We start from the raw sequence: 13,991 nt of genomic DNA, 5'->3' as shown, positions 1-13,991 counted from the left end.
CTAACAATTGATGCTGGAATCAACAATGCCTTTTGAATTCCTCGTACAAAACATATATCTAATGCTCCTTGTATTATTCAGTAAGGAAGACAATTTATAAAGCAGTTGGGAAGATGAATTTAATCTTAATTAGACAACGGCTGTAGTCACACTGACAAACCCATCCAACAAGAGATGCTGATCCTGTTGTGCCACCTTATATAGATATTTCTTCCAATATAAAAGATAAATAGATAAATAAATATAGATGCAACACACATATAATGAGACTCTTAAAAAAGAGTCACAGATTCCTTCCATAATTGACTTTAAATACCAAATGAGAATTTCAGTTTTCGAAGCCTTTTATTCAGAAAATAATGTGTAATGCGTAGATATCTTACTCTCGATAAGCAAATTACAGAACAAAATGTACAACATTGACAACCATATACCAAATGTTGTGGACTTCAATCCCTAGGTTCTGTTCTCCAAAGGATCTTACGAGCACACAAGTGCACAGAACGGCATAAATTTAAATTCTAATACCAAGAAATTTCTGGAAGTGAAAAACTGAGAGTTGCAAGGGAAGAATTCAAATATCAAGAAGCCAAACTTCGAAGTAGTGGACACTAATAATACATATGTCCTAAAAGTTTACACCGAATCAATACCTTCTTCCACCTGCTGTAGAGAGAAGAACCTTGGTAGCTTTCTTGCCCTTTTTCCCAGAATTTTGAGACTTGGATATCTGCCTACTACATTCTTGCCCGCTGGGTTTTGGGGCTGCTATAATATCTGCAAATGACATAGAGGACGAACTGCTTGTACCTACAGATTCATGAAGGCCAAGAGTAATTAGACTTCTGCCCAAGTAACATATGTGTCGAAAACACTTCAGCCCTGGTAAAATATTATAGCTAAAATGTCAATCCTGGTATTTTCACTACTACAAGGAACCAAGGGAATACCCCCTAAAATGATTTCTCAAGACATAGAAGGCAAGAAGTCATAATGAATATACATTTTGCCAAAGAAATAGTTCATACTATGCAGTGTACCATAAAAATAAATATGTAACCGTATGGCAAGTTGTATATCTGAGTTTGTCATGCCTACAAAATCTGTTTGTTCCTATCTAATTCAATTGACATGGGGACACGACTGTCCAACACAAGGCATTTAGACCCAGAAAAGGGAGAGACACACACATACACATTAAAATTACAAGATGGCAGAACCACAACGAATCAAAAACGCACAAAATACACCACAAATCATACATATAGAACTATGAACTGTACTTTCCTCATTTGAGGTCATAGAAATGTATTTTAAATAGATAAGATGATAGATAGGAATTCCCAGTGTGGGGAGTGCAGTCTCAAAAAGGGGGCATCTGGGAAAATTTGGCAAAATAATCAACCCCTACTCGCGACATATTAGCCAAAGGCTTGCTTTCAGAAGCCCACATGCATATGTTGACCTAAAACATCCACCAAAAAAAATGCATCGTATCACTAACAAATAAAGAATTGACATGAGAACCTAATTCTCTCCTATAATGTCCTAACTACAAATATGTTATGGTGGCTTCTACGAATTGAAGTATAAAATTACTCATAACACTGATAGTAACATAACAAAGAAAACATAATATATACATATATATATATAAAGCATAATAGCCCCAAGGGTTAGCTCAATCGGTCAAGCCAGGGCCTCGCCAGTGGAAGGTCATAGGGTCGAAACCCGAAAGCTCTTGGGGTCAGGTCAGTCAATAGGCCGAGGGGTGTGACCCCCTTCGGGAGGGGTCCACCCTAGCGTTGTTCGATCCTGGACGTAGCGGACCCACTGACCATGGGTATCCGTGAACCAGTAGTGAAAAAAAAAAGCATAATCATAATAGTTGTGTAAAAAAATATAGACGCCAACTCTAGGACATATCTACTCCACCTAACCCCATTTGTAATGTTCCAAGAAAATTAATTGCCTAAGGGGACGAATCAGCCTACCAATCCCCGTAGGCTATAGTCCTCCACAAAGGGGAAAAAACCCCAAAATTCCCACCCTTGGGCGAGCCTGTCACGAGATAGGAAGATCTCTGTAGAAATGTGAAGGGCCTGAACAGTGAGTAGGACAGAACTGAAGCATTAGGCAAGGTAGGGTATTGGAATTCTGGAATAATTAGGTCAAATTATTGTTGCGCCAGTGATTTCAGTAGATGCCGAGTGGGTTACATTGACTGCACTCTCTGTTGAAGGATTTATATTGAACTAGTTTGATCTATCTGAACAATGCACTCAGTGAATACTACATGTATTGATTGAACCATAATATTGTGTTACATTGTTGACTGCATATTTGAATTAGAATTGTTATCTTATGAGTTAAGGAAATTGGAACATTGATGTTCGCACTTGTTTCTTGTGTGTATGGACTTGTCCATGAACACAAGAAACAAGTGCGAACATCAATGTTCCACCAAGACTCCAGGATGGGGAGACGCGGGTTAGGGGAGACGCACAAGGGGGACGTGTGGGAGTATGCTGGCAAACGAGCAAATTGCAACAAATGCATGTCATCATAGTCACACAAGTTAATCAAATTTAGATTTCTTTACTTCACCCAGCCTAAAAACAGCAAGTGAACAAGATTCTTAGACTAGATTAAAATAAGAAATCAAAGATAGAAGGATCTTAGAAGTTCCTGTAGCCCAACATTCTTCTATACTGTGATCCAGTGTTACATTTATAGGCTATTTATCGTTGTTATCGCAATATACCAGCATAGATCCATCTTAACTACGGATCTAACATGAGCCGAGAGGGATCAAATTTCTTCACGTGCAAACTTTTTTAGAGTGCAAAATACAATGTGTAATTTTTCATTGTTTAAATTGTATTTTTGAATGCTATATAGAGTATATATAGGACCAAATAAATATTTTAACCATAAAAACCTATTTTTTCATGATATATACATAAAAAAATTAAACTACATAATATTAATATATACATAATTGACATTAAAATATTTTACATAACATGTACAAAGAGACATTTAATCAAGACACATTAGTTAACATAAATCTTAAATAATTTATTTAAATGTCCTATTGAAATATTTTTGAAAAATATAAGGTTTAAACATCTTGCTCACATTTTTTTACTGCTAATTACTTAACAACATATTCATTTTTTTTATTACAGACGACATTATTTTTCTATTTAGAGCACGTGTCAACTCCATAGACGGACGGACAAACTTACACATCCCCTCATACTGGGCTGTAGATTGAGCCTCTCGGTTCAATCACAGAAAAATCCTAGTGATAATCTCACCATAAATTATCAAAATATTTTTTGTTTTCTAAATTATCACAATAATTTCAGTAATTATCACGATAATATGGAAATTATCACCCGGTCTACGTCAATATCACCTTATAACCAGATTCTTGGTCTTTTAACTCTCATTTTGCAAAAGTGAGTTAGGGGATTGAGCTCTGAGGGCACTATGACCATTTTCCATCTGCTGTTTTTATTGACATAATTTATCTCATGAGATACATTTATTTTTCTTTTGATGTGATTTTGTATCATCCCATCAAGAATTGACTCAAGAGAGACATTTATTTTTGGTTTGAGGTGACTTTGTATCATCCTTTCAGGACTTATGAGTCACGACTCAGGAGAGATATCATATTTCAGTGTCAATGTGTGATGTACCACTGGACATCATATATATCAGTTTTATTTTCATATTTATGTAGCAATATGCTTATTTGGTGTTGTTGTTGGTTTAGATGTTTGAAAGATTCATTTATTTTTGTTTTGATGTGACTTGTATCAACGTAGCCATACTTGACTCGGGAGAGACATTTATTTTTGGTTTGATGTGACTTCGTTCATATCATCCTGTCAGGACTTATGACTCAGGACACTATCATATTTCAGGGTCAACGTGTGATGCACCATTTGAACTTATATATCAGTTTTATTTCACATTTATGTAGCAATGTGCCTGTTTGGTGTTTTTGCTCTAGATGTTTACAAATAGGAAAAAAAAAATACTATTTTTGTAATTTTTAGTTTCCGAATAATTTCTGATTTTTCCCCGATAGTGCCAATAAGTTATATTCTGGACGCTCAGTGATAAATTCACCGAGACGATAAATAAAATAATGCTCCGACCATTTCCATCAACAACTACTTTCCATGTAAAAATCTGTTATGCAGTGTTGAGATGAAAGGTTAATATATGAAGGATGCTAACAACATCAAAAATTAAATGGACAGCTACTTGGTGACAAATTGCATTATTTTTTGACCTATTTTAATAAGCGCCTATATAAAATACTTTAAATGGTTTCGCTCACATACCACCATCTGCAGAAACACCTGCTCTTCCCATATTAATGCCATTTGAAGCAGCATCCATTGAATCCGGGGTCAACTCTTCAGATGGGCCTTCCTTAAGAGCTGGAGAATCATACCCAGCAGCAAATCCAAGTCGTGTGACATGTGAAAACAGCTTCCGCTCATTCAATACTGGAGAACTCACAGATGCATTTTTTGGTTCCCCTAAAGCTTCATTTTACATGCAAGATACATTAATCAAATAAAATACAAATTTGTGGTCAATAAGCAATCTCTCAGAAGAAAGCATTTTTACCAAAAGTATCCATATACTATCCTCTTTATTCAAATCAGTTTCTTCTTATCCTACTTAACATCAAGCATACTTCAAAATTGTTCTCTTTAGGAATGGAAATCCGAAATACAAATACCTTCAAAATCAGCGCTTGATGGCGGCTTGTCATCATTACTGACATAAGTGGACTCTGGTAGAACAGGTCTTGCTTGGACTGCCACTGCTGAATCCAGCCTCTTAGCTCTAGCTTCCTATTTCCAATTAAAATAAGTGTGTATTAAGGACACTAGAAATTAGAGAAGTTGAACACAGGTAACCTTTTCACTTGCAAATCACATATCCAAATAAAAATTGCTCTTTTGATGAGAAGTGGATCCTCATCATTCAAAAAAATCAAAGAAGATTCAAATATTTAAAGCTTCTAAACTTTTACAACTACAAAGCAGTTTCTTTTCCCATAACCTGCAATTAAAATTTTCAGCAGTGATGCGAAACTTGCGATAAAATCGTGATTTTATTTTTTTATCGCAATTTTTTCAAAACAACAATAAAATCGTCCGATTTTTACGCGTATTTTTTTTGCCAATTTTTTTCCGAAAAATAGAGATAATTTCGTTTTTATCGTGATTTGATGTGTTTTTATCATCAGGCTGGCGGACAGAGGGTTATAAACACCAAAAAAACAAAAAACAAAAAAAATTATTCATTTCATCAGACAGCAGCAGCGGTGGATTGGGAGTGATATTGGAGAAAAATCTTGGTCGATTGGGTGCTGATTGGAGGAGAAAACGACTCAAAACCCCCGGTGGATTGAAAGCTGAGGAGGAGAGGATCAATTTTCTCTGGCAAACAGGTATGAGCACCAAATTTATGTGTTTTGTTTTGGGTTTTTTTTGTTTTTGATTGGGTTTGGATAACAGATTGGTTTATCAAATATTTTTGAGTTGATTTGATGGTGTTTTTTATTGTTAAATTGTCAAAAATTCAATGTGTATTGTCATGTTACTCATGTATGTAATTTTTTTTAATTTTTGTAACTTGAAATCCTTATTTTGCCACAGGTTCGCCATTCAACTTCAAAGTTCAAACTTCATCTTACAAATTTAAAACTCAAGAGTCAAGAGTTCAACCAAGTTACAAACATGCCAAGGAAATTGAACCCTCTATGGGAATTTGGTGAACTTTATGAAGGGTTTGATAGAATAAACTTGTCTTGCAAGTTGTGTGGGCAGCATATGTCAGGAGAGGTTTATAGATTGAAGTATCACCTTGCACATTTCCCTGAATTTGATGTAGGGCCTTGCTCAAATACAAATCCAGAAATCATCTGAAGAGCCATGAGATCATTGGAAAATTTAGAGCAGAATAGAGAAGCCAAAGCAGAAATGAAGAAGCAACTAGCAAAGACGGTATTAGGCTCAGGTGAACAAGGAAGTGGCACTGGTTCTACTTCAGCATCAATATCTACAACCAACCCGGTAGCTGCCTCATCATTTTTTGTTCCTAGAACCACATCTAGTTCACAACCATCTATCACTTCAATGCTTAAAAAAACTGAGAAATAACAAGCTGACAAGTTGTTGGCCAAACTTTTCCTTTGGAGTGATATTCCTTTCAGCGTTGCAATGAATAATCCATTTTTCCAGCCTACTATTGATGCTATTGCAACTGTTGGCCTAAGGTACAAAATCCCTTCTTATGATGACTTTAGAAACCGGAATCTTCAAAATGAAAAGGTTGACTGCACCAAAAGATTGGAGGAGTTCAGGGCATCATGGGCACAAATAGGATGCACTGTGATGTCAGATGGATGGACCGACCAAAAGGGGAGAACCCTTATAAACTTCTTGGTTAGTTGTCTCAAGGGGGCAATGTTTATGAAATCTATTGATGCATCTTCACATATCAAAGATGCAAAAACTTTATGTGATTTGTTGGATGTGTTTATTTTGGAGGTGGGTGCAGAACATGTTGTCCAAGTCATAATGGACAATGCTGCAAATTATGTTGTTGTTGGCAGGATGCTTATGGAGAGGCATCCTACTTTATTTTGGACACCTTGTGCTGCACATTGTATTGATTTGATGTTGGAGGGCATAGGGAAAATTTTATTTGTCAAAGATATTCTAAGTCATCAAAAAGCATTACAAAATTTATATATAATCATACATCTGTGCTTAGATTGATGAGAAAATTCACCAACAACAAAGAGTTGGTATGCCCCGCCATTACATGGTTTGCCACCAGTTTCATATCTCTTCAATCCCTCTTGAATTCTATGTAGGATGTGAAAAGAATGTTTCTTTCAAAGGAGTGGTGTGCTTTGACAATGAGCCGCAAACCAAAGACAGATGCCATATGCAAATTAGTTTCATACCAGGAAGACTTCTGGGTGGGAGTGCAGGAGGTGTGCACTGTTACCGAACCTTTAGTAAAGGTTCTTCAATTAGTTGATGGTGAGAAGCCCTACCCGGGCTACTCCTGCCACCAGTAGAGGACGTGGTCTACCTCCTATAGCTCCTAGTTCTTCAGCTTCTAGAGCACAACAGAATCCACTGCCAACTCCACCGGCATCTACATCTAGAGGAAAAGGGAAAGCCATTGCATTTTGTCGCAAGAGGGGCAGAGTAAATCAATGGTATTAGACTTTAGTTATTTGGTTCATTTCATTGTATATGACATTATGACTCATGATATGAGATACACTATTATATTTTTTGTTGATATTTTGAGGCTGAGTTGGGACTCAAGAGTTAGGGCTTACTATTCAGGACATGATTCACTGTTATGTGTGATGTAGCACTAGAAATGATATTACACATCTTATATATTAGTTATTTTATCATATTTATGTGTCAATGTATTTATTTTATGTTGTAGATGCTTTAGATATTAAAAAAATTGAAAAGAAATAGAATATTTTTGTATTTTACGATTTTTTCCCTTGCCGATAATATCCCAATAAGGATAACTGCAACATTGATTTTCATACATGTCATAAAGAAATAGAAAACAGACTTCTGTATTTCCATGGCACCAGAAGCAAATTAAACACCCCGTGATAAGATAGACAAAGGTTCCAACAATCAGAAGACCAGAAAATAATGCTAGAACAGCTCCAGCCTTCAATGCATAACTGACCTTTGGGAAAGTTACCATCTAATGTCTGACTGTGGAGGATGGCACTGTATATCAGAATTAAATGTGCAGATTTGACAAATAAACAACCCTAGTTGCCGCCTCATAGTCTTTAATGATATCTGAAAGGCAAGTTATCAAATTTCCAATTCGTTGGGGTGCTAGCAAAAACCTTCGTGGATGACACCCTGTTTTTCTAGTTGGAGTACAAAGTTCAAACACCCCTGTATAGCATTTGCTACAGAAAAACAGAGAGCAACTGCAGCCCTAATTTTAGTATTGTTTCATCAGCTAAGATTGGAAAAAGTGTTCTGTCAGGCTAAAGATTTGGTGGTTATGGAGTTGCCACAGAATGGATATGCCAAACATGGCAGAAAATGCACCCTAAGCCACTAGGCCAATAGGGAATACCTGTCCAACTCACTAAGCAGATTTTCTAGATAGAGTTTGACAGCAAGTTATGTTAAATATAATGGTCAGAAATTAGAGTTGGACCTAGGCAAAATTTATACATGTAATAAAGTGATAATAAATAGCATAATTATGGTTTAATAAAGTCCTGTAATCATGACTTAACAAATATTGAGTTATTAGATGCTTTGGTACTTAGGATTTGCATAGTGTTTTAAAACCCAAACCAAGTTGACTTGGACTCTATCATCTCAGCCGAGTAGACCCTGGAACACATCAACTGAGCCAATAGTTCGGTTCAAGAAGATGGTTAACTACCGAACTGGTCAAGTCAAAGCATGACTGTTGATTTGGCACCAAAATGCCCTACTCGATCCATACTGTACCTACTCAGCAGAGTCGGTCCTAGACCCAACTGCTGCAGACTGTGCACAACAAATTCAATTTTTTTTAATTACCTAAAACCTAATTTCTAGCAACCTAAACCCTAGCCAAAAATATTATACCCACTCTATCTCCTCTCATCGAACATTTTTGAGCATTTGTAGTTTTGGAGTAGCAATAAAAAGCAGTGATTTAGAGTAGGCTTGAAGCTGGTTTGGCAATTATCTTGGCCTTTTTGCGGTAAATTTGGCATCTAAGTGAGGCAGCTACAGCCCATCTTCAAGCTTGGACAAAATGTGAACCAGATTCCTGTGCCCAATACCCATTCTTCTCATTCCCAGGTATGTTAACAGTTAAATGATAAATCTGTCCCTGCGTTTATTTCATTAAATTGCAGATATGAAATATGTCTTTACAGTTTTGTGCTTTCAGCCTTCTACTACTTTGAAGTTTGAAACAAGTACTTTGCATATTCAGATAGGGTTTACAATGTTGCATACTTGCATTTGCAGAGTTATTTCCTTTTGAATATCATGTCCCCAAGAGTCAAAAGACCCTGCATGGATCCATTTTGATCCTATTGATCAGCAAATGTATTGCAAGGCACATAACAAGGGGGGGATTGGACAGGTTAGACTCTAGAGGGGAACTGCAATATCAGTTTTGAGAAATTTAAAGAAGATAAGGCTAGGAAAAGGGAGATAAATGATGAAATAGGGAGGAAGAGGCAACTTGCTGCAATGAGAGCAAATGCTAGTGTTGAATCTGACCCTCCCTTCAACCAATGTTATGGACTCCTTCCACCTTCCCCCAACTCTGCTAGTACCTCTCAACCAAATCAAACTCAGCCCACCTTAGATAACCACTGAAAGGTGCAATATAGATATGCTGCTTTTGAATACATGGCTAGATGGTAATATGATGCAGATATCCCATTCAATGCTGCCTGCTCACCATACTACCAACCCAATTGGGAATCTGTTATTGCTGTGGAAAAGGGCTTCAAAGGCCCTAATATGCATGACTTGAGAGGGTTTTAAAGATTCATGGAACAACAGGTTGTACCCTCATGTCAGATGGATGAACTAAAGAAATAACCATAAAATCATAAATTCTTTGTCTCTTTCCCTCACGGAACCATGTTTTTGAAATCAGTTGATGCATCTGATAAAATGAAAGATGCAAACCTCTTATTTCACCTTTTGAATGATATTAGTATGTCAACAAGGGAGCCAAATATTGTTCAAAACTTCAAATCATTGTAGATAATGCCAATATGTTCTTGTTGGTAAGATGTCAGATTCCAAATACAAGACCATATTTTGGACCCCATGTGTTGCACATTGCTTAGATATCATGCATGAAAACATAGGGAGCCAGGATTGAATCAAGAACATCATAAAGCATGCCAAGTGTCACAAAATACATCTACAACTACTCATGGGTATTGAATTTAATGAGAAAATACATCAAGGGCAAGGACCTTGTTAGGCTGACATCACAAGTTTTGCAACTCACGCAATATCTCCTTCCTCAAGCAAAAAACTTGAAGATAAATGTTTTCCTGTGATGAATGGAATGGATCTCAATGGACTCACAAACAAGTTGGAAAAGACACCAAAAAGAAAGTTTTTTAGAACATTTTTTGGAAAAATGCAATAAAGGTTGTGAAAATTGGTAATCCCCTTGCAGTTGGTGGATTGGGAAAACTGGCCATGGGTTACACCTATGAAGAGATCACTAGTAACAAATGAAACAATCAACTCCATCACCAAGTACATGCAACTAAGTATTTATTGGAACCAAACATAACATTATGGAGCTCAATTAGGAAAAGATCAAACTAGGAGGTCAACGATGGATTTTATGAATGCTTGGAGTGCATGGTCCCTAATAAGATAGAGCAACTAGAAGTAAAACAAATAATCATTTCATTCACTAGAGCCAAAAGTACCATAATTGAGATTGTCCTATTCATACTTTCGGCTACTCCGTTATGTTGGGGATTATAAGACACGATTGTTTGATGTTTGATCCCATGTTGGCGAAGATAGTTTTCAAATTCATTTTAAGTATATTATTTTCCATTATCAGTACAAATAGAGCCAATATGAGATTGTGTATCATTTTCAATCCATGCATGAAAGTTCTTGAATGTTTCAAAAGCTTCAAATTTGTTCTTCAATAGATATACCCAACACATTCTGGTGTAGTCATCAATAAATGTCATCATGTATTTATTACCATTTGCAGAAGGAACAAGCATTGGGCCACATAAATCAAAATGAATAAGTTCAATCTTTCTATGTGCTCTGGAATGAGAATCATGAAAACATTGTTTGTTGTGCTTTCCTAAGATACAAGCATCACATTGCTTAAGTTTCCTAGGAATTGTAGGCAAACCAGTAACACCATTTTTCTTCAACTGATGAAGGTTGTCACAGTACATATGTCCAAAACTAGCATGCCATAAAAGACTTGATGGAAGTGTACCTTCATCATAATGAGAACTGTATGAAAAAAATTGTACACGGGTAGAGGTTCATTGCAGCTTCAATAGTCTTTCGTCTTCTATCACAGTCATGACAAGTGAGTTGTCTGATGCTTTTCTGACCTCAACCTTGCCATCGAATATGTGAATGGAGTGAATGGAGTTTCTCCTCAACTCTGGGAGATCGAGAACATCATGTAGAAGAAAGTCTGGAAGACCAGGCAGGTTAAGCCTAGTGGTGCCAAGCCCTGATGGCTTGAGTTTTGACTTATCTACAAAGTAGACTACTCCATCAACATTGTCAGTGAATTCTTCAAAGAAATCTCTTCTAAAAGTCATGTGGCAAGTTGCTCCTGAATCAAGCAACCGAGCATCTTTCCATGAAGCAAGTGAAGCATTAAATAAGTCTTCAATTACTCCAATGTTGCAATGTGCCACAACATAATGAGCGGACTCCAGTGCTTTTCCTTTCCCTTTATCTGATAATTTCCCTTTTTCTTCATTTCTTTCTTGTCTAGTCTTGTCCCATGAGAGCTTACATGTAGAAGCATCATGCCCATTTTTATTACACCTTATGTAATGAAGATCAGACATTTCTCCTTGGAAATCTCTGCCCCCACCCTCCCGCCCCGCCTCTAAAATTATTCCTTCCTCATCCTATTTGGCCACCTCTTCCTCTAAATGAATCTTGTTTCTTTCTTGTCTAGTCTTGTCCCATGAGAGCTTACATGTAGAAGCATCATGCCCATTTTTATTACACCTTATGTAATGAAGATCAGACATTTCTCCTTGGAAATCTCTGCCCCCACCCTCCCGCCCCGCCTCTAAAATTATTCCTTCCTCATCCTATTTGGCCACCTCTTCCTCTAAATGAATCTTGTCCCTAATTCTTCTCTTTTTGTGCAAGGCATGCAGCTCTAGGAGATCGAGAACATCATGTAGAAGAAAGTTTGGAAGACGAGGCAGGTTGAGCCTGGTGGTGCCAAGCCCTGATGGCTTGAGTTTTGACTTATCTACAAAGTAGACTACTCCATCAACATTGTCAGTGAATTCTTCAAAGAAATCTCTTCTAACAGTCATGTGGCAAGTTGCCCCCGAATCAAGCAACCGTGCATCTTTCCATGAAGCAAGTGAAGCATTAAATAAGTCTTCAATTACTCCAATGTTGCAATGTGCCACAACATAATGAGCGGACTCCAATGCTTTTCCTTTCCCTTTAGCTGATAATTTCCCTTTTTATTCATTTCTTTCTTGTCTAGTCTTGTCCCATGAGAGCTTACATGTAAAAGCATCATGCCCATTTTTATTACACCGTATGTAATGAAGATCAGAGATTCCTCCTTGGAAATGTCTGCCCCCACCTTCCCGCCCCGCCTCTAAAATTATTCCTTCCTCATCCTATTTTCTTTTTGTGCAAGGCATGCAGCTTCTTCAAGAGACTGAACAGTTGTCTTCTTCTTCCCAAAAGCTCTAGATGAATCTTGTACCTGATTCTTCTCTTTTTGTGCAAGGCATACAACTTCTTCAAGAGACTGAGCAGTTGTCTTCTTTTTCCCAAAAGCTTTTCTCTTTCAGCAAACTTGTCCACAAGAGAGTCAAAAGAAATCTCTGAAAGTTTGCCACTTGCTTGTAATGACTCAAGATAATGGGAATAAGTAGGATATAATGCCTTGACAAAAGAAATGAGAGGAACATCCATTTTAACACCAGTGGATTCTATATCATGCATAATGGCTCTTATTTCAGAGGCTAAGGCAAGGGGATCATCATCCTTCAATTCTAAATTAAACAGTTTGATCATCAATTGAACAACTTCTAGCTCAGAGTGTGAGTCATATAATTCTTTCAGCTTCTTTAAAGCACCAAAAGCATCTGTAAAAGGAGTAATATGACGACTCACCTCTTCATTGATTGATGCTGCAATCAAGGCATAGGCCTTGTTGTTCTTGTTCTCCCATATGGAAAGCTCCTTGTCAGAAGTGGGCTTCTGAGGAGGATTGCCTCCTTCTCCTTCACAAACTCCTTTCCACAACTCATTGAAAATCAAGGTGTGCTTTATCTTCCTGGACCACTCATGGTAGTTCTCTTTGCCAGTAATAACTACTCCCACTATGGAGATGAGTGAATGCATCATATAATTCTAAATTGGCCTCAAAATAATTACAATATTTGCAACAAAATTTGATTTCCTTGCAATAAAAATAATTGGCTATGTCTTCAAAAAAATCTTCAACTCCTAATGTAAACTCTCCATTAAAATCATATACCTCCATACACCATGCAATTTCATAAAGGACAACGCATAAACAAATATATAATCGATGCTCCAAATAATATATATGATAAATTTCATACCATACATGCACTTTTGTAATGTTCCCTAGAGATTAATTGTCTTATAGACGAAGTAACCTATAGTTAGTGATAAAGAGGGAAAAGCCCAAAATACCCAATGTCTGGGCAAATTTTGGGGCAACCGGGCAAAAAAACCCAAAGTTGAGGTTTGGAGTGAATTTTACTCAATTAATTAAGAAGAGAATCCCCTCAAAGAAATCTATAAATACAAAAGGGTTGAGTTCATTTGATCATCATGGAGTTGGATCATTGAGCTTTGTCTTTTGAGCCTGAGGCTCTAAGGGTTTTAAGACCCCTTTTTCCTTGTCAATTTCAATGGTGAAAAATTCCACCCTAGTTGACATTCTTTAATTTCTCTCTCTGTGTTTTTGGCACAGGAACACATCTGGACAAAGGCAATGAATTCTATTGGTCCTTTGATCTTGTTTGGTATGGGAGATATCACCTGGAATATAACATAGTTCCTTTGTTAGATTGGTTTATCGAATTTGCACATAAACACAGCTAACATGTGTAGGTTTTAACCCTATACCAACATTACCTGCAAAAGAATTCTTCAAACAGAAAAATAAACAAT

General features: G+C 36.9%; 1 protein-coding gene across 1 annotated transcript in view; it reads right to left on the bottom strand.

Annotated features, from left to right (window-relative positions):
* Positions 1-313: 313 nt before the first annotated feature.
* The window catches only part of LOC149203549 (RING/U-box superfamily protein), an 84,332-nt gene continuing 70,654 nt past the window's right edge, over positions 314-13,991 (bottom strand). The window contains exons 7-9 of the mRNA XM_089403497.1: positions 4,772-4,886; positions 4,365-4,571; positions 314-810 (exon numbers count right to left, since the gene is read on the bottom strand). Of these exons, the coding sequence (XP_089259623.1) occupies positions 647-810; positions 4,365-4,571; positions 4,772-4,886 (486 nt within the window). The 3' untranslated portion in view covers positions 314-646. The remainder of the gene's footprint in view (positions 811-4,364; positions 4,572-4,771; positions 4,887-13,991) is intronic.

This window comes from Pinus tabuliformis, chromosome 2_1, assembly GCF_031772625.1.
Source record: "Pinus tabuliformis cultivar Carrire ecotype Pingquan chromosome 2_1, CPIR1, whole genome shotgun sequence".
NCBI lineage: Eukaryota > Viridiplantae > Streptophyta > Pinopsida > Pinales > Pinaceae > Pinus > Pinus tabuliformis.
Note: the sequence above shows the minus strand (reverse complement) of the source record. Positions and strands in the feature narration are given on the sequence as shown.